Here is an 18,045-nt window from a genome sequence, read left to right as displayed (position 1 = left end):
ATGATTTGAAACATGATGTAAGCACCCTACAACAATGTAAAAAGGAGCAATTTTACATATACAGTTCAATCCATAAGTATTTTGACATTAGTAAAGTTAGTTTAGCTATTAGAAAAAAATAGAATGGAGTTTGTTATATGAATTCAGGTTATCAAATTTTGCACAGTATTTTTATATGCGCACTTTCTACTGAGCATGTGCACGAGCTCACAGGGTATACGTATACTAGTCTATGATTGGCTGATGTCTGTCAAATTATACAGGGGGGCGGAAAATGGGCGAAAAAATTAATTTGCCAGAAAAAAAATCTACTGCTTATTCAAAATTCAGGGTGTTATTGCATTGTCTTTTTAATATGCACTTGTATACACTAATGTTGCATTTTTACTGTATTTAGTGGTCCTTTCAAGTGCATGCAGTCCGTTTTGTTTTAATCTAAGAGTATTTACATACCAACTGGATGATTGGTTTAGGAATTAGAGCACTTGTTTGAATGTAGTTGACTGAGAAGCTGTTTCATGGCAGGTGTTGACTTTTTCCACATTTCATTAACACTTAAAGGGACAGTCTAGTCAAAATTAAACTTTCATAATTCATATAGTGCATGCAATTTTAAACAACTTTCCAATTGACTTTTATCATTAAATTTGCTTTGTTCCCTTGGTGGTATTTTTAAAAAGCTAAACCTAGGTAGGCTCAAACTGATTTCTAAACCATTGAAAACCACCTCTTAGCTCAGAGCATTTTGAAAGTTTTTCACAGTTAGACAGTACTAGTTCATGTGTGTCACATTAGATAACATTGTGCTCACTCCCTTGGAGTTATTTAGGAGTCTGCACTTATTGACTAAACTGCCTGTCTGTCAGAAGCACTGAGATAAGGGTCAGTCTGCCAAGGCTTAGATACAAGGTAATCACAGAGGTAAAACATATATTAATATAACTGTGCTGGTTATGCAAAACTGGGGAATGGGTAATAAAGCGATTATCTTTTTAAACAATACAAATTCTGGTATAGACTGTCCCTTTAAGCAATTTGAAGGTATGGTGCTAATTCCAAATGTGGAATTTGCATTTGGAAGCTATTACTGTAAATTCTCAATGTAAGGTCCAAAGATCTATAAATGCAAGTAAAGCAGGCCCTCATTTGGCTGGAAACAACAAAACACACCCACCAGAGAGATGGCCGAAACATTAGGAGGGGCCATATTACTAATGTGGTACATTCTCAAAAAGAAGGAAAGCACTGGTTAGCTCAGCAAAAAAAAAAAAAAAGGCCACAGAAGATAACTGCAGTGGATAATTGCAAAAAATCTTTCCTTATTGAAGAAAAACCCCTTATCTAGCCAAGTCAAAACCACTCTAAAGGAGGTAGGCTTCTTGCTGTCAAAGTCTACAATCAAGAGAAGACTTTATTACACAAATTTAGAGTGTTTGTCACAAGTTGCAAACCATTGGTAAGCCTCAATAAGATTAGACTTTGCCACAAAACATATAAAAAAAAAGCCTGCCCAGTTCTGGAACAATATTTTTTGGACAAATTAAACGAAGATCAAGGTGTACCAGAATGATGGGAAGAGAAGTGCATAAAGATCTGAAAAATACCACATCATCTCTGAAACATGATGGAGGTAGTGTTTTGGCATGGGCATGTATGGCTCCAAATGGAACTGGGTCACTAGTGTTTATGGCATGACTGCTGACACAAACAGCAGGTAAATGGCTATACCGCTTAGATTCAGCCAAATCCTGCAAAACGAATTTATGGCGCTTTACAGTACAGATGGATAGTGACCCAAAACTTACTGCAAAAACAACCAAAGTGTTTTTCAAGGAAAAGAAGTTTAATATTGTTGAATAGCCAAGTCAATCACTTGACCTCAGCGCAATGGAACATGTGATTTACTTGCTGAAGACTGATGGTAGAAAGACCAACAAGCAAGCAGCAACTTAAAGGGACAGTGGTAAATACCTTGTAACTACAAGAAATGTCTGCTTTGTTGCCATATATTTCTCTTGGTATCCTTTGTTAAAAAGCATACCTAGGTAGGCTTGGGAGCTGGAAGCTATCTGCTGATTTGTGGCTGCAAATATTTGCCTCTTGTCATTGGCTTACCAATGAGTACAGGTAGCTTCCAGTAGTGAATTTTTGCTCCTTAAATAAGAGATTCCAAAAGAATGAAGCTAGATTGATAATAAAAGTAAACTGGAAAGTTGTTTAAAACATATGTTCTCTCTGAATCGTAAAAGAAAATGTTTGGGTTTCATGTCCCTTTCAAACCCTTTTCTACAAAATAATAAAGTTAAATATATTAAATCAGTTTTTTAACTATATAAACAATTTGTCATGTTTATCAAAATTTTCAGTATAAAATGTGTTTCTTGGCTTCCAAAACTGGGTATCTCAAGCAAAAATGAAAGGATGTGGCAGATGCACGAAAAATATCAGGGGGTACAATTATCTCATTTAGTCCCTGAGGGAGTCAACTGATAAGAGATATTTAGCAGATTTGTATTAATGCGTCTTCAACCCAAAGCTATTCTTCAGCATTTTAAAACTTTTTTTTATTGATTGTGTGTATGTGTGCGTGTGTATGTATATATGTGTATATAAATGTGTGTGTGTGTGTGTTGCTTGAGCCTTTTTTTTATTGTACCCTCTTATTCACAAGCCTAATTAATAGACAGAGTAATGATGCCTATGCCCCTTTAATTAAGCCAATATGATAGGATTTATTCACAGCACTTTTATTAGGTTTTATACTGCCGCACCACTTTCCACAGACCCTTTACAAGGTTTAGAATTTTTTTGGCTTGTGCCAACGACAAGATCCATCTCATAATGCTTCTGTCAGAGTTCTCTGTTTATCTTGCTTCATGTATTATAGAGAAATGAATTTGAAATACACTGTAGCACGGAATTACTTTCTGAAAACCTGGCCAAGGCAACTAGATGACTTTATATTTCTTGTTTAACTGGGAATAAAAATGGTTAGAGGTTTTTTGTGTGGAGTCTGCATGCACAAGGGGGCTTCCTTAATTTGCTACCATGCTCTTCATGTGTGCACCTCTCATGTATTCCTGCTTTCATTTAAACCAATTTTTGTTTCCTTAAAAAAAAAAAAAAATTTCTTCTGTATCTAAATTAATTGTTTTTCAGGTGCAATTAAACATATTACTGAATCTCATTATGAAATGCAAAAAAAACATTGTTTCTTTTGTATAGTGTGTTTACAGCAGTTCCAAACGTTTTCACTTGTTTATAAAATCCATCTTTATAAGAGTAATATCCAGAAGATCGCTATATTTATCCTGCCTGAATATAGAGTTTGATTTATTTCAAAATAATTTATACTTGTCGGATGTTTTTTTTATATTAAAGAGGTATTAAATCCCCCATAAAACGTATGAGTGTTAAAACATGCTTTGCACTTTTATTGTGTATTTTGATTAGTTTCCCTATTATTTATCTCAGAAAATTGTGTCCTCTAGATAAGATGGAGCATGTACCACAGGCTTTACAACCGCACTTAGCATCATGATTGCTTGAACAGTGCATGAACTCATTTATATTTGTTTCTAATGGTCTATTACAAAGGAGATAAGATAAACATACTGCAAAAGATTTTTCCACCTTTGTTTATTTTGTATGAAAATATTTTGCAATGCGCCTGTATTTTTTTATGTATTGAGATTTTTTTATTGTATCCTTTTAAATAAATAATAAGTGTTTGGAACAGAAGTATATTAGGCACATTAAGGGGAGGAAATGAGGTGTTACAGAAGAATCAGTTATAAAATCCTTAAAGTTAAATTAAATATGTGTGTGTGTAATCGGTAATTAACTACTGAGTTGTAAAAAGAATGATTTAAAAGCATTTAAAATTGCCACTTTATTAATGATTTGCAAAAAATAAGTACTTGAAAACCTGGGTTAGTATCTTTATCTTATCTCCTATATTGATGGCTGGTTAGCGTTGGCTGTAAATGAGTGTGTCCACTGTGCAAAGCAATCAGTTAGTTTAGGCAATTTGCAGCATTTTGAAGAAAAAATTGTTTGCAGAATTTGGATTCATTCTTCTCTCGGAAGACATTATTTAGGCACAAAAACAAGATGGATTTATTAAAGGGATATGAAACCCATTTTTTTCTTTCTAATTTACTCCTATTATCAATGTTTCTTTGTTCTCTTAGTATCTTTATTAAAAAAAAGCATGAATGTAAGCTTAGGAGCCGACCCATTATTGGTTCAGCACCCTGGGTAGCGCTTGATGATTGGTGGCTACATTTAGCATTTAAAAAGGGAAACACTTTAAGAATTATTACACCTTTATATGTGTCCTTTAGATGTGTGGGTGGTCTGCAGTACCTTGAGATCCACTGATAGGTTTGGAATTTGGCAGTAAACTAAATTATAATATTTGAGATAGGATAGGTGCTTTGTAAGTTAGCAAAGGGGTTAATTTGGTTAAAAGCAGCTTAATGCAAATGTGTATGCCTTTTTGTTATGAATAGTATTTATTTAACTTGAATAATTCAGCATACAATGGAGTTTAGTATCATGTCCTTTTAAAGCTATTGCTAGGACAATTAGTTGGAGAACTTATAAAGTTTAGGTTCAAATCATGGAAACATTATTAGAAGATATACTAACAGCAGGTTTAACACACAAGTCCATGTATGACCTTGTCTTTTATACTCATGCACATCACACTTTATTTTTTTCCAGGTACTAATTCAAAAGTTTGCAAAGAAAACCCAGAGCACATTAACAAATCAAATATTGGATTCAACAACTCATGTCATAATCAAAACAGGTAACTTTGCTACTGACATATGTTGCAGTTGTAACCCAAATCAGTCCAAGCTTTCCCTATATCACAGGTGGACATCTTTACATAGATGAAATTGTAGTGAATTGAGTAAATAGGAATGCACGCTCTTGAAATAATCCCCTTAAATCCCAAATAAGATGCTGACATATATTGTAACACTGAAAGGTTATTAAGTAAAACGTTCTAAATCCATCATAATTCCTCGTTTCTCCTACATTGGTGTGTCCGGTCCACGGCTTCATCCTTACTTGTGGGAATATTCTCTTCCCCAACAGGAAATGGCAAAGAGAGCACAGCAAAAGCTCCCCCTCTGGCTCCGCCCCCCAGTCATTCTCTTTGCCGCTCTGAACATCTCCACGGGGATGGTAAAGAGTATGTGGTGTTAGTTGTAGTTTTTTATTTCTTCTATCAAGAGTTTGTTATGTTAAAATAGGGCCGGTTTGTACTATTTACTCTACAACAGAGTTCTGTTTAAAGAGGAGTATGATTTTAGCAGCAGTAACTAAAATCCATTGCTGTTCCCACGCAGGACTGTTGAAACCAGAGAACTTCAGTTGGGGGGAACAGTTTGCAGACTTTTCTGCTCAAGGTATGACTAGTCCCTTTTCTAACAAGACATAGTAATGCTAGAAGACTGTCATTTTCCCTTATGGGATCGGTAAGCCATTTTCTTAGACTCATAACAGAATGAAGGCTTTTTAATGGGCTATATACTGGTTGACACTATTGTGGGCTAAATCGATTGATTTATACAATATTTATATGACTTTTGGAGTGTTTTGGAACTTGGAAACACTTTGGGAACGTTTTTATTACGCCTGGCAGTCGTTTAGACACCTAATCTAGTCAGGAAGGCCCCTTCACTCTGGTATGCAGAAGGAGGAGGACTCATTTTCGCGCCTTAATTGCGCAGTTACTTCTGGAAGCAGTGCATGCAGCTTCATGTGAGAGGGTCCTGTGGCCATAAAAAACGATTCTAGAAGGCTTATTTCTGTGGTGAATAACCCCCAAGGAAAGGTAAAGCCGCAGCAAAGGCTGTGGCAGGGACTGTAGTGGGTTTAAACTGGTAAATTGAACAATTAGCTCCGGTTTGCTCATTTAAGGGCTTATACTGTGTGCAATACTTTCAAAGCATTAAGACACTAGGGTGCAAATTTGGTAAAGATCGGATATTTCCTTCTTAGTTTTTCAAACATTCAGAAATAAAGTGTACTCTGTTAATATTTAAAGAGACAGTAACTGTTTTCTTTAAAAACGGTTTTATTGCATTAATAGCCTGTCTAAGTCTGTCTAACATGTCTGTACCTTCAGATAGAACATGTTCTGTGTGTATGGAGGCCAAGGTGGTTCCCCCTTTAAATGTATGTGAAAATTGTGCCATGGCGTCCAAACAAAGTAAGGACAGTACTGTCACATTTAATAAGGTTGCCCAAGATGATTCTTCAAATGAAGGTAGTGGGGGTAGTTCATCATCCTCTCCTTCTGTGTCAACACCAGTTATGCCCGCGCAGGCGACACCTAGTACATCTAGCCAATGCTTGTTACTATGCAACAATTAACGGCAGTAATGGATAATTCTATAGCTAATCTTTTATCCAAACTGCAAGCATTTCCAAGAAAGCGTGATTGCTCAGTTTTAAATACAGAGGATGAGCAAGTGTGCGCTGACGATAATTTATCTGTTATACCCTCACACCAGTCAGAATTGGCAGTGAGGGAGGGTCTGTCGGAGGGAGAAATTTCTGATTCAGGAAAAGTTTCTCAGCAGGCAGAACCTGATATCGTGACGTTTAAATTTAAGTTAGAACATCTCCGTGCCCTGCTTAAGGAGGTGCTAACTACTCTTGACGATTGTGACTCTTTGGTGATTCCAGAGAAATTGTGCAAAATGGACAAATTCCTTGAGGTCCCTGTGCACGCTGATGCGTTTCCGATACCCAAAAGGGTGGCGGACATAGTGACTAAGGAGTGGGAGAAGCCAGGTATACCTTTTGTCCCACCTCCTATATTTAAGAAAATGTTCCCCATTGTCGACCCCAGAAGGGACGCATGGCAAACAGTCCCTAAGGTTGAGGGGGCAGTTTCTACGTTGGCCAAGCGCACGACTATTCCCATTGAGGACAGTTGTGCTTTCAAAGATCCTATGGATAAAAAATTGGAAGGATTGCTTAAAAAGATATTTGTTCAGCAAGCTTTCCTTCTCCAACCAATTTCGTGCATTATTCCTGTCACAACGGCGGCGTCTTTTTGGTTCGAGGAACTAGAAAATTCGCTCAATAAGGAGACTCCATATGAGGAAGTCATGGACAGAATTCACGCACTAAAGTTGGCTAATTCCTTTATTTTAGATGCCGCTTTGCAATTGGCGAAATTAGCGGCGACTACCGTGGACTTAAAGGATGCGTACCTACAAATTCCTATCCACAAAGATCATCATCAGTTCCTAAGGTTCGCCTTTCTGGACAAACATTACCAGTTCGTGGCTCTTCCGTTCGGTTTAGCCACTGCTCCCAGAATTTTCACAAAGGTGCTAGGGTCCCTTCTAGCGGTTCTAAGACCGAGGGGCATTGCAGTGGTACCTTACCTAGACGACATCCTAATCCAAGCGTCGTCCCTTTCCAGATCAAGGGCTCATACCGACATTGTATTAGCTTTTCTCAGGTCTCACGGGTGGAAGGTGAACTTGGAAAAGAGTTCCCTGTCCCCGTCTACAAGGGTTCCCTTTCTGGGAACAATAATAGATTCTGTAGAAATGAAGATTTTTCTGACAGAGGTCAGAAAATTAAAGCTTCTGAATGCTTGTCAAGTTCTTCAATCTATTCCTCAGCCTTCCATAGCTCAGTGCATGGAAGTAATAGGACTAATGGTTGCAGCAATGGACGTGGATCCCTTTGCTCGAATTCATCTAAGACCATTGCAACTGTGCATGCTCAAACAGTGGAATGGGGATTATGCAGACTTGTCTCCCCAGATTCAAGTAGACCAGTTAACCAGAGACTCACTCCGTTGGTGGTTGACTCAAGATCACCTGTCTCAAGGAATGAGTTTCCGCAGACCAGAGTGGGTCATTGTCACGACCGACGCCAGTCTTTTAGGCTGGGGCGCGGTCTGGCACTCCCTGAAAGCTCAGGGTCTATGGTCTCGGGAAGAGTCTCTTCTCCCGATAAACATTCTGGAACTGAGAGCGATATTCAATGCGTTCCGGGCTTGGCCTCAACTAGCGAAGGCCGGATTCATAAGATTTCAGTCGGACAACATGACGACTGTAGCGTACATCAATCATCAGTGGGGAACAAAGAGTTCCTTGGCGATGAGAGAGGTATCCGAGATCATCAAATGGGCGGAGGATCACTCCTGCCATCTATCTGCAATTCACATCCCAGGAGTAGACAACTGGGAGGCAGATTATTGAGTCGTCAGACCTTCCATCCGGGGGAGTGGGAACTCCTCCCGGAGGTCTTTGCCCAGTTAACTCAATTATGGGGCATTCCAGACATGGATCTGATGGCGTCTCGTCAGAACTTCAAGGTTCCTCGCTACGGGTCCAGATCCAGGGATCCCAAGGCGACACTAGTGGATGCTTTAGTGGCGCCTTGGTCGTTCAACCTAGCTTATGTGTTTCCACCGTTTCCTCTCCTTCCCAGGCTCGTAGCCAGGATCAAACAGGAGAAGGCCTCAGTGATTCTGATAGCTCCTGCGTGGCCACGCAGGACTTGGTATGCAGACCTGGTGAATATGTCATCGGCTCCACCATGGAAGCTACCCTTGAGACAGGATCTTCTAGTACAAGGTCCATTTGAACATCCAAATCTAGTCTCTCTGCAACTGACTGCTTGGAAATTGAACGCTTGATTTTATCTAAGCGTGGGTTTTCAGATTCAGTTATAGATACTCTGGTCCAAGCCAGAAAACCTGTGACTAGGAAAATTTACCATAAAATATGGAAAAGATATATCTGTTGGTGTGAATCCAAGGGATTCTCTTGGAGTAAAATTAAAATTCCTAGGATTCTCTCCTTTCTCCAAGAGGGTTTGGATAAAGGGTTGTCAGCGAGCTCTCTAAAAGGACAGATATCTGCTCTGTCTGTTTTGTTACACAAACGTCTGGCAGCAGTGCCAGATGTACAGGCATTTGTACAGGCCTTAGTCAGAATCAAGCCTGTTTACAGACCCATGACTCCTCCATGGAGTCTAAACTTAGTTCTTTCAGTTCTTCAAGGGGTTCCGTTTGAACCTTTACATTCCATAGATATTAAGTTACTATCTTGGAAAGTTCTGTTTTTGGTTGCTATTTCTTCTGCTAGAAGAGTTTCTGAATTGTCTGCTTTGCAGTGTAATTCACCCTATCTGGTATTCCATGCAGATAAGGTTGTTTTGCGTACCAAACCTGGTTTTCTTCCAAAAGTGGTTTCCAACAGGAATATTAACCAGGAAATAGTTGTTCCTTCTCTGTGTCCGAATCCAGTTTCGAAGAAGGAACGTTTGTTACACAATTTAGATGTGGTCCGTGCTTTAAAATTCTACTTAGAAGCAACAAAGGATTTCAGACAGACTTCATCTTTGTTTGTCGTTTATTCTGGTAAGAGGAGAGGACAGAAAGCTACTGCTACCTCTCTTTCTTTTTGGCTGAAAAGCATCATCCGATTGGCTTATGAGACTGCCGGACGGCAGCCTCCTGAACGATTACAGCTCACTCTACTAGAGCTGTGGCTTCCACATGGGCCTTCAAGAACAAGGCTTCTGTTGATCAGATATGTAAGGCAGCGACTTGGTCTTCTCTGCACACTTTTGCAAAATTTTACAAATTCGATACTTATGCTTCTTTGGAGGCTATTTTTGGGAGAAAGGTTTTGCAAGCCGTGGTGCCTTCCGTTTAGGTAACCTGACTTGTTCCCTCCCTTTATCCGTGTCCTAAAGCTTTGGTATTGGTTCCCACAAGTAAGGATGAAGCCGTGGACCGGACACACCAATGTAGGAGAAAACAGAATTTATGCTTACCTGATAAATTTCTTTCTCCTACGGTGTCCACGGCCCGCCCTGGCTTTTTAGTCAGGTTTCAAATTTTTTATTTCTGTACACTACAGTCACCACGGCACCCTATGGTTTCTCCTTTTTCTCCTAACCGTCAGTCGAATGTCTGGGGGGCGGAGCCAGAGGGGGAGCTATATGGGCAGCTTTTGCTGTGCTCTCTTTGCCATTTCCTGTTGGGGAAGAGAATATTCCCACAAGTAAGGATGAAGCCGTGGACCGGACACACCGTAGGAGAAAGAAATTTATCAGGTAAGCATAAATTCTGTTTTGTTATTTATTTTTTTATTATTATTATTTAAGTTCTGGAAATCCCTGTCTGGGAGAATCTTATTCATCTTATGCATCACAGGCTATTTAACCCCTTTAACTGTGTGATGCAGCTCCAGAGACCAAGCAGTTTTGTCAATAAGCCCTAAGGAACTGAATGTTCCATTGTAAAGGGACGTAGCAAGCAAATTTTATGAGTTCTGCTCATTATAGGTTTCTATTTATAGAACATTATAAAAAATGACGTATTTAAGTTATTCTATTCTGTATTCTATGCAATAAGCAAAATAGAAGTTATAGTGTTATGTAATTTATATGGTTAAACGGTAGACTTTACAGTCACCACATTTAACGAACACTAAACTTAAAATGAAATCCACCTTAAAATGTTCAAGTATAGTTAGAATGCATTGTGTATTCATTATTTTTTAAAATAATTATTAAGTTAAGGCATATGAAAAACATACATTGAGACAACGCATATAACAAGACAATAAATATAGCATCACTGTATAATCATGCATGAGAAAAGTTATTGTACTGCCAAAAGACAAACCTCCATTTCCTTCTTAATATGGGAAGAGTCCACAACTGCATTCCTTACTTGTGGGAAATACTGAACCTGGCCACCGGAAGGAAGCAAAGACACCCCAGCCAAAGGCTTAAATACCTCCCCCACCTCCTCATAACCCCAGTCATTCTTTGCTTTTCGTCACAGGAGGTTGGCAGAGAAGTGTCAGAAGATTTCGGAGTAATCTCTTAAGGAGGGTAGTACGCTTTCAGATGGGACTGGAGTTTTAAGTAGTCTTGTCAGCTTCTCAGTGAGAGCATTGATGAAAGTTAGAGTCCGAAGATGCAGAGAGAGTCTTTCTGTGAAACCATCCCGACTCATATAAACAGCTCCATAAACAATCAGCGTTGACGAGTTTCGCTGCCTTCTTTTTTCTCTCAAGTCCATGTCAGAAGTGATGCTACTATCTGTCACACTTGAAGGGCCCTGTTACTGTTCCACGGCATAGATTCTGGTAAGATTGTTTCATTTTTTATACATGTATGATATCGCAAGAAGACAGGGTCACAGTGTGACTCCTTTTATCCATATAGAATCAAGGGTTAATATCTCCTGAGGGGGATTATTGAACAGTGTGGAATAATCTTATATGTTTGATTTTATGCTGCTTTTTTGTGTGAGATGTTATTGGCTCATAGGCTGTTATGGAATATACAGGTTTCACTTTCACTTTGAGAGCTGTGCAGCTTACAAGTTTGGCGCACTTTAGAATGCCCCAGCCATTAGGGTATAAGGATGCCGTTTTTGTGAATAAAATAAGATTGTTTTATTTTCTATAGTTCTCCGCTTATTGCACTATCGATGAAACATTCTGTTACTTTAGAGGGTACTCCCTCTATTCCTAAAGAGTCATTCCTATTTATTTTGTGAGGAGGCCTTATGTCTGCCCTCTCAGTTATGTTCCATATGCCTTGATAATGTGACTCCTCTGAGGAGTTGTCGTCCAGTGAGGTGCGTACCCTACATTCTTGTCTCTCTACACATGCAGTTTCCCGTAGCATTACTGATCCTCCATCTGGAGGTGGCATTTTTTTTCACCAGACGTTACTGCGCAGTTTAGATGGCGGTGTCTGCGACCTTTAATGCTTTACCTCGCCCTACCAAGCGCAAGCAAAAGGTTACATATTGCAATCCTTCCCAGTGTACATCATATAATTTATTGGATTTAACTGATACAGTTATCCAAGGATGAAGTTCTTTCTGAGACTTCAGAGTATGAACATTCTGGGTCGGAGTCTGCTGCCTCTAAGCCTCCGGCTGCAGAGGAACCAGACTTGAGTTTTAATAATTTGCGCTTTCTTCAAAAGGAAGTTTTTGTCGAATTCAGAGGTTCCAGAGACCAAATTGCCTGATTAACCTTTGATTCCTAAATTAGATAGAGTTTGAGGACAGGGTGGTACCTTATCCTTCCCTGCTCCTGTTAGGTGGCGAACATTATTAAGAATGAGTGGGATGGGATTGGATTCCTTTTTTCCCTCTTCTCCCTTTAACAAATTGTTCCCTGTCCTGGACTCTCTATTGAGTTGTGATGTTCTGTCCCTAAAAATGATAGCACTATATTCGCCCTTGCTAAACGTACTACTATCCCTCTTGAGGATAGCTCTTCGTTTTAGGAGCCCATGGATAAAAGATAGAAGCTCTGTCAAAAAGATGTTTCAACATACGGTATATTTGTTTTTCAACCGGCGGCAGCTGTTGCTGGAGCAGTTACCTATTGGTGCAACTCCTTACAGGATTTAATTGAGGGGGAGGCTCCCCACGACGTTCTTCAGGAAAGAATTAAGGCCTTGAGGTTGCTAATAAGGGTGCCCTCCTACCGCAAGAAATTATGGACTAGTCTAAGGGACAATTTTCGTTCTGATAAAGCCCATGTCAGCAGTCCTCCACTAGGCCAGAGCAAAACAAGAGCTCTTGGAAGCCGGCTCAGACCTGAAATAAATCCAAGCAGAGCAAGAAGCCCGCCGAGTCCAAGTCGTCATGAATGGGCGGTCCTCGGTCCTCATCTGGATCGTGTAGGGGCAGTCTTTCACTCTTTTTAGTCGCTTGGTTCAGGGATGTGCGGGATCCATGGGTCCTGGAGGTCATAGCTCAGGGTTACAAGATAGGTTTTAAGTCTCAGCCATCCAAGGGCAGATTCCTCCTCTCTCTCCGGTCTTCCTGACCAGAAAGGAGGAGAGCCTTTCTGGGGTGTGTACGGGATCTGTCCTCTTAAGAGTTATTGTCCCGGTGCCTATCGCAGTGAGGTTTGGGATACTATTCAAACCTTTTCGTGGTCCCGAAGATGGAGGGAACTTTCCGTCCGATTCTGGACCTACAGTGCTTAAATAAGTTTTAAATGGCCCCTTGTTTAAGATGGAGACAATAGGTCCATTCTTCCCCTCATTCGAGAAGGGCAGTTCATGAACATCATAGATCTGAAGGATGCTCCCTTCACGTACCAATCCTCAAGGGCCACTTCCAGGTCATAAGGTTTGCGTTCCTGGACCAGCACTTCCAGTTTATTGCACTTCCGTTTGGTCTAGCTTCGGCTCCAAAGAGTGGACTATTTGGAATCTCTCCTCTGTCTTCTTCGATCCCATGGATGGAAGATAGAGAGTTCTCTTGTATCAAGTACCAGGATAGAATTCATGGATACTATATTAGAGTAGGAATATTCTAACTGACCAGAGACATTGCAAGCTAGCTTCCATATGTCTTGCTTTTCAAACCTCCTTAAGGCCATCTGTGGCTCGTTGTCTCATGGTGTCTAACATGGACATCATTTCTTTGCCACGTTTCACCTCAGACTGTTGCAACTGCGCATGCTGAAGCAGTGGAACGGTGATCATTGGATCTGTCTCAACAGATTTCTCTGGATATTCGATCGAGAGAACAGCTCTCTTAGTATTTTTGTCCGGGTCACTTATTTTGAGGGATGCCCGTCTTAAGACCCTCCTGGGTGATTGTGACTACGGTTGTGATTCTGTCAGGATTGAGAGCTGTTTGGGGTGCCAGGGAGGCACAGGGCCGCTCCCTCCCGATCTCATTTTGGATTTTCAGGCAATATACAATGCTCTGAAGGCTTGGCCTCTGCTGAGTTTGTCCCAGTTTATCAGATTCCAACCAGACAATATAACCTTGGTGGCTTACATCTACCATCAGGGGGGAATGAGAAGCTCCCTAGCTGTGAGGGAAGTATCTTGGATTCTGGAGTAGGCTGATACCCATGTTTGTTCAGGATGTGGACAACTAGGAAGTGGTTTTCCTCAGCAGACAATCCTTTCATCCGGGGAAATGGTTTCTCCATCCCAGGTGTTTGGGGAGATTTGCAAGAGGAGGATCTTATGAAGTCTCAATACCAAGCTACCCAGATATGGGTCGAGGTACAGGGATCCTCAGGCGGAGCTAACAGATGCATTAGCGGTGCCTTGGAGGTTCAGTCTAATTTATCTTTCTCTTCTAAGGTGTATCCAGTCCACGGATCATCCATTACTTGTGGGATATTCTCCTTCCCAACAGGAAGTTGCAAGAGGATCACCGACAGCAGAGCTGCTATATAGCTCCTCCCCTAACTGCCATATCCAGTCATTCTCTTGCAACTCTCGACAAGCATGGAGGTAGTAAGAGAGAAGTGGTGAAACGTAGTTGTTTTTTTCTTCAATCAAAAGTTTGTTATTTTTAAATGGTACCGGAGTTGTACTATTTTGTCCCAGGCAGAAAATAGAAGATGAATCTGCCTGTGATCTCTATGATCTTAGCAGGTTGTAACTAAGATCCATAACTGAAGAGAGAGGTAACTTCAGCTGGGGAATTTTTTCTAGAGATGTGAATGCTAGAAAATGCTGCTGATACCAGATTTATGTAAGGTAAGCCTGAATACAGTGATTTAATAGCGACTGGTATCATGCTTACTTTCAGAGGTAATACTCTTATAGATTTGCAATATAAAACGTTTGCTGGAAATGTTTAAGCGTTTTTATATATGCTTTGGTGATAAAACTTTATTGGGGCCTAGTTTTTTTCCACATGGCTGGCTTAAATTTGCCTAGAAACAGTTTCCTAAGGCTTTCCACTGTTTTAACATGAGTGGGAGGGGCCTAATTTAGCGCTTTATTGCGCAGTAACTTTTACAGACTGAGACATCCAGCTTCCTCCAGGAGTCCCCTGAATGCTATAGGACCTCTCTAAAGGGCTCTTAGGCTTTCCAAAGTTGTTTGTTTGGGAAGGTAGGGCCACAGCAGAGCTGTGTCAGTTTGTTGTGACTGTTAAAAAACGTCTATATCGTTTTTTTGATCCGTTTTTTGAACTAAGGGGTTAATCATCCATTTGCAAGTGGGTGCAATGCTCTGTTAGCTTATTATACACACTGTAAAAATTTCGTTTGATTTACTGCTTTTTTTCACTGTTTTTCAAATTCTGACAAAATTTGTTTCTCTTAAAGGCACAGTACCGTTTTTATTTTTTGCTTGTTAACTTGATTTAAAGTGTTTTCCAAGCTTGCCAGTCTCATTGCTAGTCTGTTTAAACATGTCTGACATAGAGGAAACTCCTTGTTCATTATGTTTAGAAGCCAAGGTGGAACCCCCTCTTAGAATATGTACCAAATGTACTGATTTCACTTTAAGTAAAATCTGACGAGGGGGAAGTTATGCCGACTAACTCGCCCCACGTGTCAGACCCTTTGACTCCCGCTCAAGGGACTCACGCTCAAATGGCGCCAAGTACATCTAGTGCGCCCATAGCGTTTACTTTACAAGACATGGCGGCGGTCATGGATAATACACTGTCAGCGGTATTATCCAGACTACCTGGGTTTAGAAGAAAGCAAGACAGCTCTGGAGTTAGAAGAAATACAGAGCATGCTGACGCTTTAAGAGCTATGTCTGATACTCCCTCACAATATGCTGAAGCTGAGGAAGGAGAGCTTCTTTCTGTGGGTGATGTTTCTGGCTCAGGGAAGAGGATTCAACCTGATTCTGATATGTCTACATTTAAATTTAAGCTTGAACACCTCCGCTTATTGCTCAGGGAGGTTTTAGCTGCTCTGAATGACTGTGATACAATTGCAGTTCCAGAGAAATTGTGTAGATTGGATAAATACTATGCAGTGCCGGTGTGCACTGATGTTTTTCCAATGCCTAAAAGGTTTACAGAAATTATTACTAAGGAATGGGATAGACCAGGTGTGCCGTTCTCTCCCCCTCCTATTTTTAAGAAAATGTTTCCAATAGATGCCACCACACGGGACTTATGGCAGACAGTCCCTAAGGTGGAGGGAGCAGTTTCTACCCTAGCTAAGTGTACTACTATTTCTGTCGAGGACAGTTGTGCTTTCTCAGATCCAATGGATAAAAAGTTAGAGGGTTACCTTAAGAAAATGTTTATTTAACAAGGTTTTATTCTACAGCCCCTTGCATGCATTGCCCCAGTCACTGCTGCTGCGTCTTTCTGGTTTGAGTCTCTGGAAGAGGCTTTACAGGTAGAGACCCCATTGGATGACATACTTGACAAGCTTAGAGCACTTAAGCTAGCCAATTCTTTTGTTTCTGATGCCATTGTTCATTTGACTAAACTAACGGCTAAGAATTCTGGTTTTGCTATTCAGGCGCGCAGGGCGCTATGGCTTAAATCATGGTCAGCTGACGTTACTTCAAAGTCTAAGCTGCTTAAAATTCCCTTCAAGGGGCAAACCCTATTCGGGCCTGGTTTGAAGGAGATCCTTTCTGATATCACTGGAGGAAAAGGTCATGCCCTTCCTCAGGATAGGTCCAAATCAAGGGCCAAACAGACAAATTTTCGTGCCTTTCGAAACTTCAAGGAGAGTGCGGCATCAACTTCCTCTAATGCAAAACAAGAGGGAACTTTTGCTCAGTCCAAGTCGGTCTGGAGACCTAACCAGACCTGGAACAAAGGTAAGCAGGCCAAAAAGCCTGCTGCTGCCTCTAAGACAGCATGAAGGATCGCCCCCCTATCCGGTAATGGATCTAGTAGGTGGCAGACTTTCGCTCTTCGCCCAGGCTTGGGCAAGAGATGTCCAGGATCCCTGGGCGTTGGAAATTATATCCCAGGGATATCTTCTGGACTTCAAAGCTTCCCCTCCAAAAGGGAGATTTCACCTTTCACAATTATCTGCAAACCAGATAAAGAGAGAGGCATTCTTACACTGTGTTAAAGACCTCCTAGTTATGGGAGTGATCCATCCAGTTCCAAAGGAGGAACAGGGACAGGGATTTTACTCAAATCTGTTTGTGGTTCCCAAAAAAGAGGGAACCTTCAGACCAATTTTAGATCTCAAGATCTTAAACAAATTCCTCAGAGTTCCATCATTCAAGATGGAGTCTATTCGTACCATCCTACCTATGATCCAGGAGGGTCAATATATGACTTCAGTGGATTTAAAGGATGCTTATCTTCACATTCCGATACACAAAGATCATCATCGGTTTCTCAGGTTTGCCTTCCTAGACAGGCATTACCAGTTTGTAGCTCTTCCCTTTGGGTTAGCTACAGCCCCAAGAATCTTTACGAAGGTTCTGGGGTCACTTCTGGCGGTCCTAAGACCGCGGGGCATAGCAGTGGCCCCTTATTTAGACGACATCCTAATACAGGCGTCAAATTTCCAAATTGCCAAGTCTCATACGGACATAGTTCTGGCATTTCTGAGGTTGCATGGGTGGAAGGTGAACGAAGAAAAGAGTTCTCTATCCCCTCTCACAAGAGTCTCTTTTCTGGGAACTCTAATAGATTCTGTAGAAATGAGGATTTACCTGACAGAGTCCAGGTTATCAAAACTTCTAAATTCCTGCCGTGTTCTTTATTCCACTTCTCGCCCTTCGGTGGCTCAGTGTATGGAAGTAATCGGCTTAATGGTAGCGGCAATGGACATAGTACCGTTTGCACGCCTACATCTCAGACCGCTGCAACTCTGCATGCTCAGTCAGTGGAATGGGGATTACACAGATTTGTCCCCTCTTCTAAATCTGGATCAAGAGACCAGGGATTCTCTTCTCTTGTGGCTATCTCGGGTCCATCTGTCCAAAGGTATGACCTTTCGCAGGCCAGATTGGACAATTGTAACGACAGATGCCAGCCTTCTAGGCTGGGGGGCAGTCTGGAACTCCCTGAAGGCTCAGGGATCGTGGACTCAGGAGGAGATACTCCTTCCAATAAACATTCTGGAACTGAGAGCGATATTCAATGCTCTTCAGGCTTGGCCTCAGCTAGCGACAATGAGGTTCATCAGATTTCAGTCGGACAACATCACGACTGTGGCTTACATCAACCATCAAGGGGGAACAAGGAGTTCCCTAGCGATGTTAGAAGTCTCAAAGATAATTAGCTGGGCAGAGATTCACTCTTGCCAC

At 41.0% G+C, this 18,045-nt stretch overlaps 1 protein-coding gene across 1 annotated transcript in view; it reads left to right on the top strand.

Annotated features, from left to right (window-relative positions):
* Positions 1-18,045, top strand: part of BRCA1 (BRCA1 DNA repair associated) — a 1,073,265-nt gene that overhangs the window by 710,041 nt on the left and 345,179 nt on the right. The window contains exon 14 of the mRNA XM_053699586.1: positions 4,729-4,816. Coding sequence (XP_053555561.1) covers positions 4,729-4,816 — 88 coding nt within the window. The remainder of the gene's footprint in view (positions 1-4,728; positions 4,817-18,045) is intronic.

Source organism: Bombina bombina, chromosome 1 (assembly GCF_027579735.1).
Source record: "Bombina bombina isolate aBomBom1 chromosome 1, aBomBom1.pri, whole genome shotgun sequence".
Lineage (NCBI taxonomy): Eukaryota > Metazoa > Chordata > Amphibia > Anura > Bombinatoridae > Bombina > Bombina bombina.
The sequence above is the reverse complement of the archived record's forward strand: the minus strand, read 5'-3'. Positions and strand labels throughout refer to the sequence as shown.